The sequence below is a fragment of the Anolis sagrei genome, chromosome 2 (genome assembly GCF_037176765.1).
Source record: "Anolis sagrei isolate rAnoSag1 chromosome 2, rAnoSag1.mat, whole genome shotgun sequence".
Classification (NCBI taxonomy): Eukaryota; Metazoa; Chordata; class Lepidosauria; order Squamata; family Dactyloidae; genus Anolis; species Anolis sagrei.
Window position 1 is genome coordinate 46,174,198 of NC_090022.1, and position 22,572 is coordinate 46,196,769.

The 22,572-nt window shown below is 40.5% G+C and overlaps 1 protein-coding gene and 1 long non-coding RNA gene across 6 annotated transcripts in view; one reads left to right on the forward strand and one right to left on the reverse strand.

The window, feature by feature from the left end:
* ITPR1 (inositol 1,4,5-trisphosphate receptor type 1) overlaps positions 1–22,270 on the forward strand; it is a 259,894-nt gene extending 237,624 nt beyond the window's left edge. For all 5 annotated transcript variants that reach the window (XM_060766304.2, XM_067463479.1, XM_067463478.1 and 2 more), the window contains 2 exons: positions 15,853–16,014; positions 20,876–22,270. In XM_060766304.2, coding sequence (XP_060622287.2) covers positions 15,853–16,014; positions 20,876–20,962 — 249 coding nt within the window. In that variant the 3' untranslated portion in view covers positions 20,963–22,270. The remainder of the gene's footprint in view (positions 1–15,852; positions 16,015–20,875) is intronic.
* Positions 1,908–5,782, reverse strand: LOC137096030 (uncharacterized). The gene is made up of 3 exons (XR_010909142.1): positions 5,695–5,782; positions 5,269–5,346; positions 1,908–1,993 (listed from the first exon to the last, which is right to left on the reverse strand). It is a non-coding gene; the product is annotated as an uncharacterized lncRNA (long non-coding RNA).
* Positions 22,271–22,572: the final 302 nt, after the last annotated feature.

Here is a 22,572-nt window from a genome sequence, read left to right on the forward strand (position 1 = left end):
CATTTTTAGTGTTTACCTAGTGTAAGACAGCCAACCTGACAGGAGGAAACGTGAAAGGTCCACTTCAGATCTTTATAGTGCAATGAGGAAACAAGACTCTTCTGTTTTCTGTTATACTCTCATTTCTAAATGTCTTTTGTATTATCTGGAAATTGAATAGCATGTTTTTCAGTATGGCTGCAGTTCAGATATGGAACTATTTAGGTAGGGTCACATTGGTGGGCCTTCGGTAACTACATGAGTTTGGTCCCAGAACTCCTGTGGATACCGAATGCTCATAGTATAGTAAAATGATGTCACTTATATAAAATGGGGAAATCAAAGTTTGTATTTTGAATTCTTAAAAAAAATATCTTCACACAGTGGATGGCTGAATCTGGAGGTACATAATCCATAAATGCAGAAAGCTGACTATATGTAAATACATTTATTGCATACATCTGTATCCTGTCTCTGTAGAGCTTTTCAGTGCTGGGCTGGTGTGGTTATTTCATTTCAGATTCAGCCGGCGCACCTCAAGGAAGAGATTGCCCGGAAAGCCAGGAACAGCTCTGTATATCTGCGAGAACATTTCAGCGCAATCTTTTCCCTGACATTAATGTTTGACTTGCCCCTGAAACACTCTTCCAAGGAGGTGGCTCCTTGTATCTGAGAGAAAAACTCATCTGCAACTCTCCTGCAGCCTGCTGTAGGTGGCCATACAATGTTATGGATAGGAAAGTCTTCTGTTGTCTGCAGGCATAATGTCTAGCAGTTTCCCTTGACAATTCCCTTGCATTTGTGCAGGAAAAATATGAGCAAAGCTTTTTGTATAGCATTGCCTTTTTTGATAGTCTGGACTACGTCGAAAATGTTAACACCTAGAACACTTTAAAGTACCTTATCTACTTTTACTATGTATCGGAAATACTCTTTCAACACAGAAGGATAACCCATCATGTCTATGGCAGGGAGTCAATAACTATAATATAATAGAATACAGTTAAATTTGTGTTGTGTCTTCATCCAAAGCGTGTTCCTAAATGTCCAGAGAATTAGCTCACATATAACATTATTAAATAACCATAGAAGCAAGTGAACACTATGTTGTGTATTTAGTACCAAAGCTTCTGGAAACTGGGTTGCATTAAACCTGGGGGATAAATGTGTCTAAATGATTACAAAGCTGAAAATATGTGGATTAAGAAATTGGGTGTGCCACATATCAGTCATTGCTGCAGGAGGAAACAAGTCCATCCTATTGATGTCTAGGATGTTCTGCCCTCTAGAGGTATAGCCAGCACTTGCCTTTCTCTGGTGTTCATAGCTTCCTATTGTGCCATTACTTGGGCCACCAGAGATTAAAATGGGACTTGCCTCTTAAATTTTAACAGGTTTACCTAAGCAAGTACATAGGATGTATTAGCATGCCATGACTAGAGCCAGTTTCCTCCCCTCAATTGCTGCTTTTAAAAAATAATGTTATTCTTTAATTTAAAAAAAACATTTAGCATGATATGCCCTCAATCATTGCTTCTTGTCTGACTACAGTGAGCATTAATTGTTTCGTCTTTGTTATATCCCTTCAGTTCATTCCTGACTCATGGCAACCCTATCCTGGGGATTTCCTGGCGGCGTTTGGTTAAAGGGGATTTTTCCTTGTCTTCTGCTAAGGCAGGGCTTAATTTGCCTAAGGTTCCATGACCAAGTGTCCTTACATCATAGAATCATAGAGTTGAAAGAGACCATTCAGTCTAATCTCGTGCCAAGAAGCAGGAAAATCACATTCAAAGTGCCCCCAACAGATGGCCATCCATCCTCTGTTTAAAAGCCTCCAAAGAAGGAGTCTTCACCACACTCCAGGGCAGAGAGTTCCACTGATGAACAGCTCTCACAGTTAGGAAGTTCTTCCTAATGTACAGGTGGAATCTCCTTTCCTGCAATTTGAAGCCATATTCCACGTTCTAGTCTCCAGGGCAGCAAGCTCTCTCTGGAACATTAATTAATCAGTTGCCTGAAGATTAGTGAAACAAAAATATATAAAGTATTTGTATGTTAAAATAGACATCTTTCCAGTGGCTTTCAGTGTCATAAGTGTAGTGAGGTGGTACTTTTCTTAGAAAGGGATAAAAAAAATGTGTTCAACTACAAAGTTTTAGGGCAAGTGGGCACTTGGCTCACTCTACTACTGGTCTAGGATATGTTCTCATTTGCATCCTTTACTTGTATTAGATGGTTTGCCACACAACCTGACAACATTTCATTTCTTTGTCTCTTGTATAATTTCTACAGAAGCTCATGTCCTTGTGCAGGAAATGATAGAAATTCCATCATCTAAAATTTAGGATAGATCTGTGTGTACGTGCAGAATACAACATAGGCTGAAGCATGGCTCATGGACCACTGTATGTTCTTGTCTTTTACCAAGATAGCCTAGATGCAAATTTGTTTCCCAAGGACAAAAAAAAAAAAGAAACATCTGCATAACCTGCTTTGTTCTTTGGGTTTGAAAACACCTAGTCATTTTCCCTACATCTGTTGCACCATAAGTTGTGGGGTGGAGCTCATTATCATGGGCAGAAGACAGAAAATCACTGTGTGCAGGTTGGATTTTCCCTTCCTTTTACGCATTCACTAGCCAATTAATTCCAGGCCAGCTGCTCATGATATAATGTGTCCTGGTTTACTTATGTAATCGTTTCAGTGCCAACCAAGAACTAGGGTAGCGGAAGGCCCAGCGCCGTCACAGTGCAGCAGACAAAAGGGAACCTCCTTTGGGCAATCCTTGAACAGCTCTTCATCACTGGTTATGTAAAAACTGGGCAGTGCTTGCTCGTAATGAAAATTACTTCATTGTGAGAAACAGCTGCTGGTTGTGAATTTCCCCGTGGTCACACTGAACTGTTTTGAAATGTTTTGAACCTTCCAGGTATTTGCCCTAATTTGCTTCCAGGTGATGAGATGACTCTCTGCAATTGCTTCATTTCCTCCTAAGAGCGAAGAGTTCCTATTAGAGGTATTTCAAGTTCCTAACAGGAGACCAGGAGGTTGGACAGTAGCAAGTTAGGTATGGTTGAGTTAGATAATGATAGGATAAAAATAAATGAAATGATGTGTTAAGTAAGGAGCCAAGGGAGAAAATCAACAAGGATTGGGTTCTCTCTTGTTCTCAGAGTATTTTCTTTTCACAAAAAGCAAAAACAAAACAAAACATCATGAATGGCATAAATTCAAAAGTTCTTCTGTTATCATGTGCACTTTGATAGAGTTTTTTTAGAAGTGTCTGAAAAAGTAACATTTGAGATGCATCCAAGCTTCTAGAATTCCCCCTTTGAGCTCTTCCTATTATTTTTCTCTTTCTGGATTCTGTAAGGTCTTTTTTCTCTCTCCTCATCAATTCTATGTCATGGGGAGTGTTGTACAAGTACATTTCTGAGAATGTAAATGGAACTGTGGGAAACTTGATCTCAGACCTGGCTGTGATTTATGAGGGATCTTTGTTGTTTTTTAAAAGAAGCATTGAATATAATCCCTTAAAACCTTCCTCCTGGACATTTCATCTGTAACTAAGGTACAAAGCAATAGTGGCCCAGTTTCTCATTCACTGAAAAAAAATCAGGATTTTTTCTCGCAGGCATAGAAAAGATTCTATATTTTTCCTTAGCGCTTATTATTTATCATTGCAGGAAAGTTCCCCTACTGGCATATTCATTATGGTTGTTACTGATATGTCACAGGAGTTCATCTTATGGAGAATATGTTCATGAGGGCCCTATGTGATTTATGAGGAGTATTCACTGTTTTTTAAAAGAAGTATTGAATTTAATCCCTGGACACCTTCTTCCTGGATGTTTCAGCTGTAATTAAGGAATAAAGCAATAGCTGCCCAGTTTCTCATTCACCAAAAGAAGTTTAAGGATCTTTCTCGCAGGCAAAGAAAGGATGCTGTATTTTTTCTTAGTGCTCATTATTTATCATTGCAGGAAAGTTCCCCTACTAGCATATTCATTATTGTTGTTACCAATATGTCATATGAGTTCATCCTGTGGAGAATAGGTTCATGAGAGCCCTATTAGATGTGACTTATATGTACTTGCGCATACATTGAAAGGGTGTTTTGACAAAAAGCCTGTGTGGACTTATCCACAGGTAAATATTGGAAACAGATGAAGACAAGAATGGCGTAGTGAACTCTGTGTGGAGTGAATGCAGCCTGAGAAAAAAGTGGGGTATAAGAACAAAGAGAGTAACCTGCCTTTGTTGGAGATCCAACACAAGGCAGTGATGTGAGGCAAAGGTGACAAGTCCCTCTTGGTCTGATGGAGTCTGGATGCACACCTCCACTCCATTACACCTATCTGGCCCAGACCATAGGTAGGAAGGAAAGTGCCTTCTTTCTTTCCTCACCTTCTTTTTCAGGCTGATTGGCATTCATCAACAACATGGGGGAGCAGAAGAGTATGGTGCCCCTGCTTTTTGGGTGCTTGAGATGGAGCAGAGTGGCAGCCACCATTTTAAATAGCCTGTCCACAGAGAGATTGTCAAGCCTCACAAGTTTATAGCTACAAGCAACACAAATACTTACTCCCAGCTTATAACAGGGAGCTCTGGCGTGGGCTGGTCCATGAGGTCACAAAGAATGAGAAGCGACTGAATGAATAAACAACAACAGCTTATAACATTTTGTGAATTGGGTTGTTGTGAGTTTTCCAGGCTCTATGGCCATGTTCCAGGAGCATTCCATCCTGACGTTTCATCTGCACCAATGGTAAGCATCCTCAGAAGTTGTGAGGTTTGTTGGAAACTAGGAAAATGGGGTTTATATCTCTGTGTGTTGTTCACTCAAAAACTGGAATTCCAGACAAGAAACAATCAGGGCCAACTAATCACATCCCAACAAAGGATTCCCCCAGCCAGAGGAAGCCACTTCTTGAAATATGCTAGGCCATTAAATGCTAATCAAGATGGCCAATTGAAACATTCACACTTACCTCCAACAGACAAGAGTTCTTTCGCCCACCCTGAACATTCCACAGATATATAAACTGAATTGTCGTAGTTTCCAACAGACCTCACAACCTCTGAGAGTACCTGCCAAAGATGCAAGTGAGATGTCAGGAGAAAATGCTTCTAGAACATGGCCATACAGCCCGGAAAACACAACAACCTAGTGATTCTGGCCATGAAACAATACATATTTTGTGAATTATTAAAAGTTTTGTTTCATTATTTAAATTTTTACAGAGTCTCATAACTCTGTACAGAGTCTCATAACATACAAAGGGTTACCTCCCCTAAAAATGTTGATCATCTGTCCCTTGCTGGTTCTTGTCTCTCTGAAGAAGATGCACTTTCTATTCCCCAGACCTGTGGGGATGAAATAGGGAGAAGGGGAATTGAGAACAAGGGTACAAGTATGAGTTAAAACATGGGATCAAATATTAGAAGATTGCTCTGAACTGCTGACAGGGTGCCGTGGCAAAGATAAAATCAAAGTTTGGAAAGACCCCTGGAGCAAAGAGAGTTCAGTGAAAGCTGGGAAGCGTGAACAGTTCTCAGAATGAGTGATAATTTCCACCACACAGAACAACTTCCTTTGAAGAAAACAAAAATAAATAGCTTGCCAAGTATGGACAGTTTAAAGCTCTGGCCATCCCCGCCCCCGTGTCTGCGATTCTGACGATAGTGACTTGAAAGGGACTTTTCCAACTTTACCTAGAAAAGCCAGAAGCACAACAGTTGCGGTTAGCCAGCTTCCGTCAGTGGCTTGGTTCAGTTGGTCTGCTCAAAGAGGAAGTTGCTGCTGTGACGGGAAAAGGGAGCCGAGAGCACACCCAGCTTGTAGGAGGGCCATGGCAGACAGTGCATAACAACATTGGTATGTGGGACACCAGGAGGAAAGGGGTGTGCCCATGGATGCAGGGAAACAGACCAAAAATAAAGCCTCCAGATTATGGCTCACTCCAGGCATGCAGAAAAGCCGTGGCGGGTTAATATCTGAGGCAGGCTTGCAGGAGCAGACACCTCAGGGCTCTCTTGAACTTTAACAGAAAGTCGGTTGTTAAGCTTAACTCTTTATTGAGCCTTTCGTAGTATATTTTCAAAAATGGGTTTGTTTGGTTTGTGGGAGTAGCAGACAGGAGAAATGGGTACAGCCACCTTATGTGGTATCAGCAATACTATCCTCTGGACCAGCAAATGATCTTTGCTCCATGTAAGGATAACACTGTGTAACAAAATTTTGAAAAAAAAAATACTGTCCCTGATTTGAAAGTGTTATTACTGTTCACCGGGAGCCCCCGGTGGCACAATGGGTTAAACCTTTGTTTCGGGAGGACTGAAGACTGACAAGTCAAAGGTCGGAATCTGGGGAAATCACAGATGAGCTCCTTCTGTCAGCTCCAGCTCCCCATGCGGGGACATGAGAGAAACCTCCCACAAGGATGATAAAACATCAAAACATCCGGGCATCCGAATCCCTCTTTGAAGGTGAGAGGGTCGGTATATAAAACCTCGAAATAAATAAATAAATAAATAAATAAATCCCTAAGCAACGTCCTTGCAGACGTCCAATTCTCTCACACCAGAAGTGATTTGTGGTTTCTCAAGTTGCTCCTGACATACACAAAAAATGTTTGGCACTTACTTTGAAAGTAGTTGTTATACTCCAGACACTTCGTTTTTGTGGCTGCCACAAACTATGTTGAATTGGGTTGCTGTGAGTTTTTCGGGCTGTATGGCCATGTTCCAAAAGCATTCTCTCCTGATGTTTCACCCACATCTGTGGCAGACATCCTCAGAAATTGTGAGCAATACAGCCACTCACAGCAGTATGCTATTTCACCATGATACATGAACTACCACCTACAATGTTTTTGTTTGTATGGTTATTGTCCAGATCGACCAAGGTGTTATCAGAATCAAACTTGGTCTAAGATCATAAGTATATGAATAGATCGTTGTTATATTGCAGCCATTTTCAAGTGCTGTTTGAGTAAAATGTCAGTCAATATGCAACTGCTCTGTGTTCTGCCCTGTTTAATTGCCCTTACAGTTTAATTGGTCACACCAAACTGCAATCTCCTACATGTTTAATTAGTAATCCACTTGTTCTAATATACCAACACCCTTATAGTTCATGTGAGTAAACCTGGCAATCCGTAGGTAAATATTACATTTAGAAATGGTTTCAATGTATATTCCAAATAGCTGGCAAGAGAGCTATTGGACTGTTTTCAGTTTCAAAGCCGCTCGGGATTAATAACTTGTCAAGCATTAAGCCTGCCATGTACTCATAGATACTTATGACCTGCTTTTTGGGAAGGGGAAAGGTGGCTGTTGTTGTTTTCCCTGACTAGGTGTATTTTCATGTCATACAAAACTAGTCTTATCCTCAGACTATATTTGTTGGGGATTATTGGAACTCTAATCCAGACTACCTGCAGTCCACCAAATTGGAGGAAGTTGTATTAAGGATAATTTTGCATGGTAGCAACCAGTCACAGCGAGTCACCTTCGGGCTGAAAAGGGCAGGATAAAAGTGATGTAAATAAATAAATAAATGTATTCAATTGCTGTTTTGTTATTACTAGAGTAAACAAGCATTTTGTAGTGGACAACCTGTGTTCTTCCAGGTACACTTGAGAATACTGTCAAATAACTCTTTACTCAGAGGCCAATTGTTGCAGTTATTTCTTATGCATTCACTTTTTGTTGCAATTAATATCATATGAGAAAACTGCATTAAGTACATAGTAATCCCCTCCTCCTAAAACTTAGATAACATTCTAGTAAAAGGCTAGCTTTTTGTTCAACCTTCCAACTGTCTGACTCACAATGAAGCAGCTGCTTAAAACCTGGGATCCCAACATAGTACCAGAGACATGCAAGTTGCAGCAAGAAGTCATTTATCCTTTCCAAATCGTAAGCATCTGCTATTCTACTAACTCAACTGGAGATATGCACACAGACCTTTCTGTTTGCCTAGATCTAAGCTACCTCCTTGGAAATGACCCATGAAATTTGGAGTTAAGAGTCAAATTCTGAGATCTAGCAACCATAACTCCAGCAAAGGATCACCGCCTTGTCGGGGCGCTGGAGCTTGAGCACCTCAATGATGTCATGAGCGAAACCGTGAAGGGACACCCAAGACGGGACGGTTGTGGCAGAGAGGTCAGACCAAGCGTGATCCCTGGGGAAGGCAATGGCAAACCACTCCAGTATCCTTGCCAAGAAAACTAAATGGACCAGTACAACCAGAGATATGTCGGTATGCCATTGGAAGATGGGACTCCCAGGTCGGAAGATGGCCAAAATGCTACTGGGGAGGAGCAGAGGATAAGTTCAACTAGCCCCAGTTGTGATGACGCAGCTAGCTCAAAGCCGAAAGGAAGGCTAGCGGCCGACGGTACTGGAGGTGAACGACGAATCCGATGCTCTAAAGATCAACACACCATAGGAACCTGGAATGTAAGATCTATGAGCCAGGGCAAATTGGATGTTGTTATTGGTGAGATGTCAAGACTAAAGATAGACATTCTGGGGGTCAGCGAACTGAAATGGACTGGAATGGGCCACTTCACATCAGATGACCACCAGATCTACTACTGCGGACAAGAGGAACATCGAAGAAATGGAGTAGCCTTCATAATTAATAAGAAATTCGCTAAAGCGGTGCTTGGATACAACCCAAAAAATGACAGAATGATCTCAATTCGAGTGCAAGGAAAGCCTTTCAACATTACAGTGATCCAAATATACGCCCCAACCACAGCTGCTGAAGAAGCAGAAGTAGATCAGTTCTATGAGGATCTGCAGGACCTACTGGATAATACACCAAAAAGAGACATTATTTTCATTACAGGAGACTGGAATGCCAAGGTGGGAAGTCAAATGGCAACAGGGATCACAGGCAAGCATGGTCTGGGAGAACAAAATGAAGCGGGACGCAGGCTAATAGAATTTTGCCAGGAAAACTCGCTGTGTATAACGAATACTCTCTTCCAACAACCTAAAAGACGGCTTTATACATGGACCTCACCAGATGGTCAACACCGAAATCAAATTGACTACATCCTTTGCAGCCAAAGGTGGCGGACATCCATCCAGTCGGTGAAAACAAGACCTGGGGCTGACTGTAGCTCAGATCACGAACTTCTTATTGCTCAATTTAGAATAAAACTAAAGAGATCAGGGAAAATACACAGACCAGTTAGATATGATCTCACTAACATTCCTAGCGAATATACAGTGGAAGTGAAGAACAGATTTGAAGGACTAGATTTAGTAAACAGAGTCCCAGAAGAACTATGGACAGAAGTCTGCGACATTGTTCAGGAGGCGGCAACAAAGTACGTCCCAAAGAAAAAGAAAAACAAGAAGGCAAAATGGTTGTCTGCTGAGACACTGGAAGTAGCCCAAGAAAGGAGGAAAGCAAAAGGAAACAGGGATAAGGGGAGATATGCCCAGTTAAATGCGCAATTCCAGAGGTTAGCCAGAAGAGATAAGGAACTATTTTTAAATAAGCAATGCATGGAAGTGGAAGAAGACAACAGAATAGGAAGGACAAGAGACCTCTTCCAGAAAATTAGAAACATTGGAGGTAAATTTCAGGCAAAAATTGGTATGATAAGAAACAAAGATGGCAGGGACCTAACAGAAGCTGAAGAGATCAAGAGAAGGTGGCGAGACTATACAGAAGATCTGTATAGGAAGGATAATAATATTGAGGATAGTTTTGACGGTGTGGTGAATGAATTAGAACCAGACATCCTGAGGAGTGAGGTTGAATGGGCCTTAAGAAGCATTGCTAACAACAAGGCAGCAGGAGACGACGGGATCCCAGCTGAACTGTTTAAAATCTTAAAAGATGATGCTGTCAAGGTGATGCATGCCATTTGCCAGCAAATATGGAAAACACAAGAATGGCCATCAGACTGGAAAAAATCAACTTATATCCCCATACCAAAAAAGGGAAATGCGAAAGACTGCTCAAACTTCCGTACAGTGGCCCTTATTTCTCATGCCAGTAAGGTAATGCTCAAGATCCTGCAAGGAAGACTCCAGCAATACATGGAGCGAGAGTTGCCAGATGTTCAAGCTGGGTTTAGAAAAGGTAGAGGAACGAGAGACCAGATTGCCAATATCCGCTGGATAATGGAGAAAGGCAGGGAGTTTCAGAAAAACATCTACTTCTGCTTCATTGACTATTCTAAAGCCTTTGACTGTGTGGATCATAATAAATTGTGGCAAGTTCTTAGTGGGATGGGCATACCAAGCCACCTTGTCTCTCTCCTGAGGAATCTGTACAAGGACCAAGTAGCAACAGTCAGAACTGACCACGGAACAACAGACTGGTTCAAGATTGGGAAAGGCGTACGGCAAGGCTGCATCCTCTCACCCAACCTTTTTAACTTGTATGCAGAACACATCATGCGATGTGCGGGGCTTGATGAATGCAAGGCTGGGGTGAAAATTGCTGGAAGAAACATTAACAACCTCAGATATGCAGATGACACCACCCTGATGGCCGAAAGCGAGGAGGAGCTGAGGAACCTTCTAATCAAGGTGAAAGAAGAAAGCGCAAAAGCCGGGTTGCAGCTAAACGTAAAAAAAAACCAAGATTATGGCAACAAGAATGATTGACAACTGGAAAATAGAAGGAGAAACCGTGGAGGCCGTGACAGACTTTGTATTTCTAGGGGCAAAGATTACTGCAGATGCAGACTGTAGCCAGGAAATCAGAAGACGCTTACTTCTTGGGAGGAGAGCAATGTCCAGTCTCGATAAAATAGTAAAGAGTAGAGACATCAGACTGACAACAAAGATCCGCCTAGTCAAAGCCATGGTATTCCCTGTAGTCACCTACGGATGTGAGAGCTGGACCTTAGGGAAGGCTGAGCGAAGGAAGATCGATGCTTTTGAGCTGTGGTGTTGGAGGAAAGTGCTGAGAGTGCCTTGGACTGCGAGAAGATCCAACCAGTCCATCCTCCAGGAAATAAAGCCCGACTGCTCACTGGAGGGAAAGATACTAGAGACAAAGTTGAAGTACTTTGGCCACATCATGAGGAGACAGGAAATCCTAGAGAAGACAATTATGCTGGGGAAAGTGGAAGGCAAAAGGAAGAGGGACCGACCAAGGGCAAGATGGATGGATGGCATCCTTGAAGTGACTGGACTGACCTTGAGGGAGCTGGGGGTAGTAACGGCCGACAGGGAGCTCTGGCGTGGGCTGGTCCATGAGGTCACGAAGAGTTGGAGACGACTGAACGAATGAACAACAAGCAACCATAGCTTTACTCCTTGACCATGGACTTTCAAGAAACTCTCCAAAATAGAGTGCAGAACTAGAAATACTGTTGGTTTGAGATACAACTGGGTTGTTCTTACATTGTCACAAGAGCCATCACTTTGTCGTAATAAAACATTCATTCTTGAAAGAAGAAAGGATCTCTCAGAATTTATTTTGAAGTCAGAAATGGCTAGTTGGACAAGAAGATAGTTGAGAGATCACTTTCCCTCTGGCAAATGCAAAGCTAATCCTTGCTGTTGGGCTGACATGAAGCTGCAACTGATATTTACAATAGAGGAAGCATGGCCATACCGTATATAAGATTCGTTTCTTTTTTTTTCCCATGTTCCAGATGAGGTAGTGTTATATGTTTCTAATCATACCCAGGCTTTCTTACTTTGTCCTCCTCTTCAAAGTATTCTCTCAACTTTAGCATTCAAGAGTATCTGTAAAGTAGGAGGGCAGAGAAATTAAACAGTAACCAAATGGTCTATAAAGCATTAAGAAACCGTTATCTCACTATGTGCTCTCCTTTCTTCTTTCTACTCCCACACTACTTTGCATTTTTCTTTTTCCAATTCTTCTTTCTTTTTGTATCACCAACGGCGTGCATTAATACATGTGTCAATAGCATTTAACGTTTTGTTTAAGATTGAATTTACCTGTGAGCATTTAGCTACCAAAATCTATCCAACATTTGGGGTAGAAGGTGGGAGAGACAAGAGAGGCTCCACGTTGGATTTACTCAAACTGGAGATTTTTTTCAATGCCAACAATACCAGGAGTATATTTTGTTTCCAAGTGTTTAGGCACTTACTCCCTCATCCAAGAATGAGAGCAAAAGAAACCACAGGTTGATAATAAGTTCCTAGGTTATAATCTTTTGCCTTCTGTAAGGCAGAACCTGTCTTTCCGATGAAGTTTCATGCAGATCTGAGAATATTTTACATTGAAATAAGTATGGAAGCATCCAGTTGAGCTGTCCTCTCTAGAAAGAAGGGTTACAGCAAAGCCAACTGAGTAAAAAAATTAGGCTTCTATTTTAATGCTCTTCAGAATACAGTCCGTAATAAAAACTGCAATCCCAGGGTATATTGCTGTTTGAATAAGTCCCTTGCCCAGTGATCAATAGCTCAAAATCACTTTTATAGATTTGTAGATCAAAGGAAAGAATTATTGGAAAACATGTTACTAAAAACATCAGGGTCAGGAATTGTGTCAAAAGGAGAAAGAGAATCCTCATTGGTGCTGTCCAGTATCTCAGTGATAAAACCCAGACATTTCATCTTGATTGGCTAATCATTCTTCTTCTTGTTATATGTCTTGAAGTTGACTCTAGCTTATAATGATCCTCATAGGATTTTCTTGGCAAGGTTTATTCAGAGGTTTTTCATTGCCTTCCCCTTTGAATGAGAGAATGTGCCTTGTGAAAGGTTCCTCAGTGAAATCCATGGTTGGTAATGGAAATGTACTTGGGCGATCACTCATGGTTGAGTATGATTATCTTCCAGAGGTAGAGTCTTCATGGTATGCCCGTGAATGACTGTGAAGCCCTATTTTATATCCACATGGTCTTTCACAAGGTAAAGGTAAAAGTTTCTCCTTGACATTAAATCTAGTCGAGTCCAACTCTGGGGGTTCGTGCTCATCTCAATTTCTAAGCCGAAGAGCCAGCATTGTTCGTAGACATCTCCTAAGTCATGTGGCCAGCATGACTGCATGGAGTGCTGTTGCCGGAGCGCTACCTATTGATCTCATATTTGCATGTTTTTGAACCGCTAGGTTGGCAAAAGCTGAGGCTAAAAACAGGAGCTCACCCCATGCTAAAGATTTGGACCATTAACCTTTTGGTCAGCAAGTTTCGCAACTCAGTGGTTTAACCCACTGCACTATTGCAATCTTTCACAAAGAGGACATAAATTTCCGGATGGAAGGTGGTCATGACATGGGTTTGCCTGACATGCCTTTGTCTTGTCATGTTTCTTCCTTTGTCCTGTATTTGTGCTTCTTCAAAATCCATAACATCATTGGAAACTGCTGACCTCCAATATGTCCAGGGTCACATACATCTATCTCCATTTTATTCTACCCATTCCCATAAAAAAAAAACCCTATAAGGTTAGCCAGTTGGAGAAAGCCTGACTAGCCAATTTTTATAGCTCAATGGGACTAGAATTTGGATCTCTGTCCATCACTGCAGTTACTCTACCACAAGCCTCTTTAAGCACCTTTGCAGAAGCATATGAAAAGCTTGGTCTCTCACTGAACATTGAGAAAACCAAAGTGCTCTGCCAGCAGGCACTAACCAATCCCACTGCAATACCGTAAATTCAGCTTAATGGTGTAAAGCTAGAAAACGTTGACAATTTCCACTATTTAGGCCGCCACCTCTTCACAAAGGTCGACATCAACACCGAAATACAACACCATCCGAGCTCTGCAAGTGCAGCATTTTTTCAAATGAAGCAGAGTGCTTGAGGAAAGAGACGTTCATACAGATACTAAGATGTTTGTTTATAAGCTATTGTCATTCCAACTGTTGTACGCCTGCAAAATATGGACCATCTATAAATGTAACTCGATTTCTGGCAAGATTCCATCAGCATTGTCTTTGAAAAATCCTACACATCTCTTGGGAAGACAGGCTGACAAATGTCAGTATTCTGGAAGAAGCAAAGACCATCAGCATTGAAGCAGTTATCTTTCGCCAACAATTTCCCTGCCCAGGCCACATTGTCCAAATATCCAATCACTTTCTCTCAAAGTTTTACTCTCAGCATAAAAACAAAATTATTATTATTATTATCATCATCATCAGCAGCATCATCATCATCTTTATTTATACCCCACCTTTCTCCCCATGGGCACTCAGACAGCTGACATCTATCCACACTAAACAGTTTAAAAAGAGCAATACAAAATTTAAAAAAATTAAATAGCAACAGTGTGGTAAAAAGCAGAATTAAAATACAGAAAATACATTAAAACAGCCTTTAAAACTTCCACCCGCCCTACCTAGAGGTCCTTATCCTTCCCCAAATGCCTGTTGGCAGAGGAAAGTCTTGATCGTAGATGTCTCCCAGGTTCATAGAAAGAAATGCAGTCCTTCAGATAACATGGACTGGAGACATATAGGGATTTGTACGTCAAGACTAGCACTTTGAATTGTGCTTGGAAATGTCTTGGCAGCCAGTGGAGCTATTGCAACAGAGGATTTGTATGCTCCCTGTAGCCAGTCCCAGTTAGCAGTCTGACTGCTGCTCTTTGGACCAACTGAAGTTTTCAAACACTTTTCAAAGGTAGTCCCATGTAGAGCATATTACAGTAGTCCAACTGGGATGTAACCAAGGCGTGTACCACTGTAGCCAGATCTCACTTCTCCAGGAATGGGCACAGTTGGCACACTAGCTTTAACTGTGCAAAAGCATTCATGGTTACTGCTGATACCTGGGCCTCCAGGTTCAGACCCAAATCTAGAAATACTCCCAAACTGCGAACCTGCATTTTCAGGGGGAGTGTAACCCCATCTAACACAGGCTGACTACCTATTTCCAGATCTGTCTTATGACTGACTAGGAACACCTCTGTCTTTTTTGGATTAAGCTTCAATTTGTTTATAAGCTAGTCCATTACAGCTGCCAGGTACCAGTTTAGCACAGAAACCTTAGAATTAGGTGAAAAGGAGTGATAGAGTTAGGTGTCATCTACATATCGATGGCACCACACTCCAAAAGTCCGGATGACCTCTCCCAGCTGTTTCATGTATATGTTGAACAGCAAGGGGGACAGCACAGAGACCCGAGGAACCTCACAGGCCAAGGAGTTGAACAGAAGTCCCCCAGCACCACCTGAGAACGTTCCTCCAGGAAGGAACAGAGCCACTGAAGAACAGTACCCTCAAGCCCCATCCAAGAAAGGTGACCCAGAAGGATACCATGGTTGATAGTATCAAAAGCCACTGAAAGGTCCAGGAGACACACTCCCCATCTAGTATTCTGTGTATGACATCTACCATGGTGACCAAAGCTGTCTCTTTGGAATGTTGGAAGACAATAAAAGAGATTTAAAGATGGGCTTAAAACTAAGCTGAAAAAATGTGACATAAACACCGAGAACTGGGAAGCCCTGGTACTTCAGCATTCTAACTGGGGGTCAGCTGTTACCAACAGTGCTGTGGATTTTGAAGAGGCACGAATAGAGACCAAAAGGGAGAAATGTGCCAGGAGGAAGGAGTGTCAAGCAAACCCTTATCATAGCTGCCTTCCATCTGGAAACTGATGTCCTCATTGTGATAGACTATGCAGATCCAGAATAGGTCTCTACAGTCACTTACAGACCCATTGCTAAGACTCTACTTCTAGAAGACAATCATACTCGGCTATGAGGGATCTTCCAATGTTGTTCTATTTTGTGCCTTTGGGACCTAAGTTTTTTTTTAACAGCGAGTTGATGCAAAACATATTTTATAAGAATAAAAAAAATATGCATTCTTTCAGAATTTCCTTTGACATACCAATGAACTTAACAGTAACTTTACATATAGCATTGCCTTTGTAACGTTTCTTTTCATGTTTGAATTGCAGGAGAGAAATTTAGATTGGTTTCCTCGAATGCGTGCCATGTCACTTGTGAGTAGTGATTCTGAAGGGGAACAGAATGAACTCAGAAACCTGCAAGAGAAGCTTGAATCTACCATGAAGCTGGTATCCAACCTTTCTAGCCAGCTCTCTGAACTTAAAGATCAGGTAAGGAAATGCTTATTTTACATAAGACATATAAGGCTGCCTAATGAATGCAGAAATATAACTGAGGAATTTGCGTGTGGGAAACTTGTTGGTCTATATATTTATGCATCTGATCCTTTAATGATGGTTGGCTGGGATTCTGAAACGACACATTGGGGCAACCTCTTCATTGACTTCTTTTCTGCTCCTCATTTAGTCCCAAATACCATGTTCAACAGCACCAGGCAAACAGATAATTGTGTATTCCTTGGAAAGAAGGGTGAATAAAATACCAATGAGAGCAGTTTTGTTTGATTTGACCAATTTATCGGGGAGGATCATTTGATATTGGTTGGAGTTTCCTTTAAATTAAAGGCTGGGGAGGCTTTGGGGGTCACTGGGAGGCTTCTAGGGAGACAAAGGTGGAGTTTGCAGTCCACCCCCCCCCCCCCATTTTGAGCTACCTCTCATAGTAAGGCCAGTTTTTATAAGTACCAAAAAAGTTATGGTTCCAAGAATTGGAGATCAATAAGTTCTATACCTGGTTTCCAACAAGACAGATATTGTTTTGTTGTTCAAATAAGCAAACTATTATTTGTGCTTGTTTACATATTGACAAACACAAAAAATAGTACAGTGAAATGGCAACTTATAGTTGTTACTGTAACTTGAACCTAAAGCTCCTACATGCAAGGGAAATAAGATAAACAGACCAGGAAGAAGGGAACACCTTGTCATCATGTCCAAGTGCAAACTTAGTTCTCTTAAGCATTAAATAACTAGATGCAGTGAAAGCTCCAAACCTGTCATGAAGAAAAACAGCAGGGCAGAAGGGGACTTTACACTTATATGTCATTTCAATTCATATCATTCCTCCAACTGTTGTTCCCTAGAGTTTCTTCTATTTTTGTCCATGTTTAATTTCACAAGTTTTCCTTCCCAGATTAAACCCAACTTCTTCCTACTTTCTCCACATACTGTATGTTATGTATTCATGGTCTGTAATCATTCTTGTTTATCTGTAAATTGTTAATTTTGGTGTTATCCTGTCCATTGTAGATGTTTACCTTGTTTCTACTCCTTCATGTTCAGTATATTAAAGAGGAGAAAGCATAATAGCATCTCACTCTCTGATAGACAACATATTATAGTAAGGGGTATCAAAGTATGACTATTCCTTGCTTGCTCTGCTGTGGCACTGCCTGAGTTACCAGGCATTACGTTTGTTTAAACTGGTCCAGCAAGTATCTTTTCTGGGTTGTGTTTTGGTTTGATTCCATCTGGAGTTTTATTTTGTTCCAGCTAAAAATTAGTCAGTGGGCAATTGTTTTATGTCACTACGCAATGTCAGTTTCTTTATTTCTAGGCATGTAGCAACACTGATTTTTTCTCTCTCTCACTCCTTGGTGAACAGTATGTTTTACAAAACATGTCCATGTAAATATCAGCATCAGGGATGGCAAGACACCTCATTTAGCCTTCTGATAAATGATGCTTAATACCTTTCATTTTATACCCTCCACCACTACTGTGGGTTGAATCCAAAAAAACCACTGGTGGAAAGAAGTTGGAGAGGGATTACTCTCCCAGAACTCTCTTTTCCTTTGCATACACATAGGCATACTCATGCATATGAACACAAACATACATAATCATCCTGTAAAACCTGTTCTGGCCATGAAGAAATTCTGTTGAAATAGTTTTGGTCATTGCATGGTGAGCTGAAGATGAAGATGGAGATAACAAAAATTGGACAGAGGTGCCTCCAGTTACATTAACAGAAGGATCTCTTCTCGGTTTCTAGTCTACCCTTCTTCCTCTGTTTAGTTCACAGCATCATGAGGTTTTATGAAACTTTGGGGAGCATTTGTTCTTGAAAGGGAGTGGTTATCTTTTCTTCATCTCCTCCCGTGAGCATCCAAGCAATTAAGATTAATAGCTTGGATGTCTGAGTAGAACAAAACTGCCTTCTCCATCTCAGCATTGGTTTGACATAACCTCTCCTTTGTCTCTTGCACCTGCCTTACAAACATAGAATGCTTTCATGGGCTTTTTGATCAGGAGCCAAGATTTTAAAAACATGAGTCTTAAGCTTCCCAGATTGGGATTTGTTGCAAACCACTGAGAAAGCCCACTGCCATTCAGACCACTTCAGCTTTGCCCATTTTTTTAGGATGATGTTGAATAATGCAGCAGTGTCAAAAGCTGAGCAAACTTTTAAACTTTCTCTTTCCTCCCATAAAAAAAACAAGAGAGAGAATGACGTTAGCTTTCAGAGACCTCTTTGATGCAGAGGAAGAAGTGGAAACCAAGTTGATTAATGTGAGAGAACAGACTGGAATTTCCCCTAAGTGCTGTCATTCAGTGTGCCCAGCTCAAGTTGCAGCATGTACCAATTATGCGCCCAAACCAATACATCACTTTCTTATTAGGAACAACCCTCTCTAGAAAAGAGAGCCGACTGAGATTAATCTTGAATGAAATAACAAGCAAGTTCTGCTTTCAGAGCTGACTCTCCTAAGAGGTTTCTGGGGAATAAACTTAATGCCAAGATACAACATGTCTACTTGGACTAAAACAACATTCTCAGGGAGCAATTGAAAGTGTGATCCCTGGTACTTCTAATGAATTCCAAGTTGTTGGCTTGTTAGGGATTTCCTGTGTCAACAATTAAGGCTACACGGTGAAAAAGAATCACTTTTCAGCAAGGCGAGCGTGACATCTTGCCCATTATGTCCTGCTCAGACAGGGTATGTGATTTCCCCACAAATGGCACTGGAACCTGTCATGTTAATGTCATTCCTTGATTATTCTTGTTATCTGAATTACCTTTGTAAAAACATTTCCTTTTGATATTTAGATTCAAACTGGCAATCAAAAGGAACATAATGATGACAAGAAGATTAATCTAAATTGGACGCTCCTTTTCTCTTAATATGAGCTTCTCCTTGATTTTCTTGCAGCAGACAGCACCCTGTGTCTTGGTCTTCATTGTTGTCCACAGCAAATTGCTGCATAGCAAGCGGTCCCAATATTAGCTGCTTGCAAGCAAGCCAGATATCAAAGAAAAGAAAGGATATAAAAGTGATTGTTCATCTCCAGTATTCTTTAACCATTTCTTTGCCAGAGTTACACAGCTTGTTGACATACTTCATGGATTTCTTCATATGTCTTTCTGGTTTTGTATAGCAGCTCTCCAGTAGAGGTTTTTTTTCTGGGAAATTCACACACAAACATTAAAGTTACAATATAAAGCAGTAAAATCATTTCTTTAAAAATAGAAATAAAAATATGGAGTTTTGAGATAAAAATCAGGACATTAAAGTGAATGGTCTAAAGGTCTTCACCAAGTACCAAAATACTGATACAGAGGACACCAGAAAGTTTGTCAAACTTTTCCAAACTGGGATGTCACCCTACTTTAGACCCCCTCTTCACCCTAACAGCCTGCACCAGTAGTTTGGAACCATCCCATCCCACATCTTCAGTAGTAGTTTTTGGTTTAATAATGTCCGCTGTAGGAAGGGAAGAAGCTCAAATGGATGTCAAATTGCTATTAGATCTTTTGCTGTTAAAAGAGAATGGAATAAGATTGACTGCTCTAATCCCCTGTAGATATGCAGAGTAGCAAATGTTTGCAAGCAGTATTTATCAAGGGCCACTTCTGGCCCTAGTGCCTTACAGCCTTTTCAGGGCATTCTCCCCTTCCTTTCACCATTCCACTAGGAATAGGACTTATTTTCAAAGCTGTAAGAATAAAATCACTGATTTTTTTTCCTTGTTAGATTGGAGATATGACGCTGAAATACCACATGAAAATTCATAACTCATTAGGGTTGAAGAGATTTCAAACAAGGAAGTAATATACATTTTCCATCTAGCCATCCCATTCCAGTACCATTGGGATACATTTAATCCCATCGGTTGATAAAAGTATTAATTAATTTGTTTACAAAGCCTACTTTGGCTTTGATGGACTATAAAATCCATAGTGTAAAAAAACCTAAACCATTTGAAGTGCACTTGTTATAAAAAGGTAAAGGTTTCACCTTGACATTAAGTCTAGTTGAGTCCGAATCTGAGGGGTGGTGCTCATCTCCATTTCTAAGCTGAAGAGCTGGTGTTGTCCATAGACAACTCCAAGGTCTTGTGGCTGGCATGACTGCATGGAGTGCTGTTACCTTCCTGCTGGAACAGTACCTATTGATCTACTCACATTTGCATTATTTTGAACTGCTTGGTTGGCAGAAGCTGGGGCTAACAGCGGGAGTTCACCCCACTCCCCGGATCAAACCGCAGACCTTTTGGTCAGCAAGTTCAGCAGCTCAGAGGTTTAACCCACTGTACTACCGGGGGCACTTGTTATATTTTATTTGGTTTTAATACTACTGATTGGAAGTAGGAAAAGCATTTGGTCTATTATATTAAGATTATTGCAGTCAAAATCTCTGAAGATCTACACTGAAATAAGCCTGATTTGACTCTTATTCTCAGAGATATATGTATAATAGCTTACTATTCAATACAATACACTGCAGACACCTCGATTTACACATTTCCATTAGATCATGCCAAAGATCACTTATATCTTGGCCAGTAGCCAACATATATTCCAGTTCCAACTAATTGAATTTCTCCATTCCCCTATTTACAATTTTTCCTTTCTCTATTTTGTCTTTACATTTCCGATTTGTTGGGTTGGAGGTATAGCTATGTTTTATTTACTGTAATTGTGTTGACAAATTGCACCGCACAAGAGTGGACCTTTTCTGGAAAATGGCTTTCGGAATAACTCTTGACCACAATCTAACAGCAGTAGTTCATTCTGTGGTCTGTCATGGAGGAAGTGCCTGTTTTCTGAGTACATGTTTTAATTTTCCAGATGACAGAACAAAGGAAGCAAAAACAGCGCATTGGGCTCCTAGGACATCCTCCTTCTATCAATGTGAACCCACAGCAACCAGCATAAATCGGACGGGCAACTTGTTTCCCCAACTTGCTCCCACTCGGCAACACTTTGCAACAAGAGTTGAGATTCATTTCATGAAGTCTGTCTCTTAAAGCTGCTTCTATGTATTCCTAGCTCTTGTAAATAACCCCATTTTATACAATGTGTATAGGACTGCTGTGAGAAGGTATGGGCTTATATATTTTGGCACATTGATGAAGAGGGGGAGGACTGTAGGGTTCCCCCTTCAATGCCTTTTTATAGGAAGACGTGAAGGGCACACCAAACTTGCACTTGAAAAAAATGATTATTGACTAAAATAGTATGTGATCTCTATTTTGTATTTAAGAACTTCAGATAGCTAGTATTTATGTTTTTATACCGTTGTGCAATATGAATTATGCAATCACACTATACTTGTTACTTACTCCTGTGTGTCTTCAAGGGAATGCACATCTTTGAAACCGGTGTCGTCTTATATCATTTTACTAAATAGCATCCAATGACAGCTAAGCGAGGCTGTGGCCAAACTGTGTCCCCAGCGAGGTTTCATTCTCCAGGGCATTTTTATAACGTATGGCATTCCAAGAGATTGACACGGTAACGCTGCCTCTCCCACAACCAACATTCCCCTTGATTATTTTTAATTTTAAAAGTAAAAAAATGCAAAAAAAAAGGTTGGTTTATTTTCCCCGCTTCTCACTTTAGAGATGTTTCTTAGCAAACACTTCCATAAACACCAAAAAGCTGTGGAAGAGACACGTGTGTTCATACATGAAGAAATCTTGAAAGCAAAATGTTTTTTCTCTATGAAAATATTCAGCTGAGGTGGTTATTATACTGCTGAGAAATCAATGTCGTTTTCTAGATTTCTTTTCCTTGTTTTGTTTCTTCTCTTCTTTTTCTATGTGTGCCATATTCCTTTAAGAGAACATGGAAGGATTTCCAGAATGTACCATCTTTGTCTATTGTCTATATATTTTATTACTCTGACAGGTGTACTTCTCCTTCAGACGTGTGTTACACCAATTGAAGTATGAACTGTCCCTTTTAGGACTCATAGCCGAGCACTGATTTTTTTTGTAATTACTTGCAAAAGAGCCACTAGTTTTTGGATAGTGTTTTCTTTCCATTATGGTCTCGTTTTTGTTGTTCCTGATGGTTGAAGAAAAAAAAGAAAGAACAGATGTTGCCTAGTTTTGTACATGGTCCTCATTTTACAAAAGTGAAATATCTGCTTACTGAAAAAGCAGATATATGAAATATGCTTATTAAAGTTTGTAAATGCATAAATATAGATATTTAAATAAATGATAAAATAATAATGTACAGTGTTTTAGTGTGACGTTTCATTTTTCTTCACCAGTATTAAATTTTCTATCCCAGTTTCCTTTCTTCTTAATGTAAAAACTATACAAGAAGACCAGGTTGAACCTAAAATCTATTGCAAACAAGGAAGACCTGCCTAAAATCCTGCACATTTATTCAAGTAATGACAATTATCTTTATGCCCTGTCATTCAACAAGCTGAAATTCTTGTTACGTAAAGTATCTTTTCTTAGGATTTGAGCTGCAATTGGATTTAATCAGAATTCAAGAAAGTTGTATTTTGACTTAGTTTCTCAAATCCC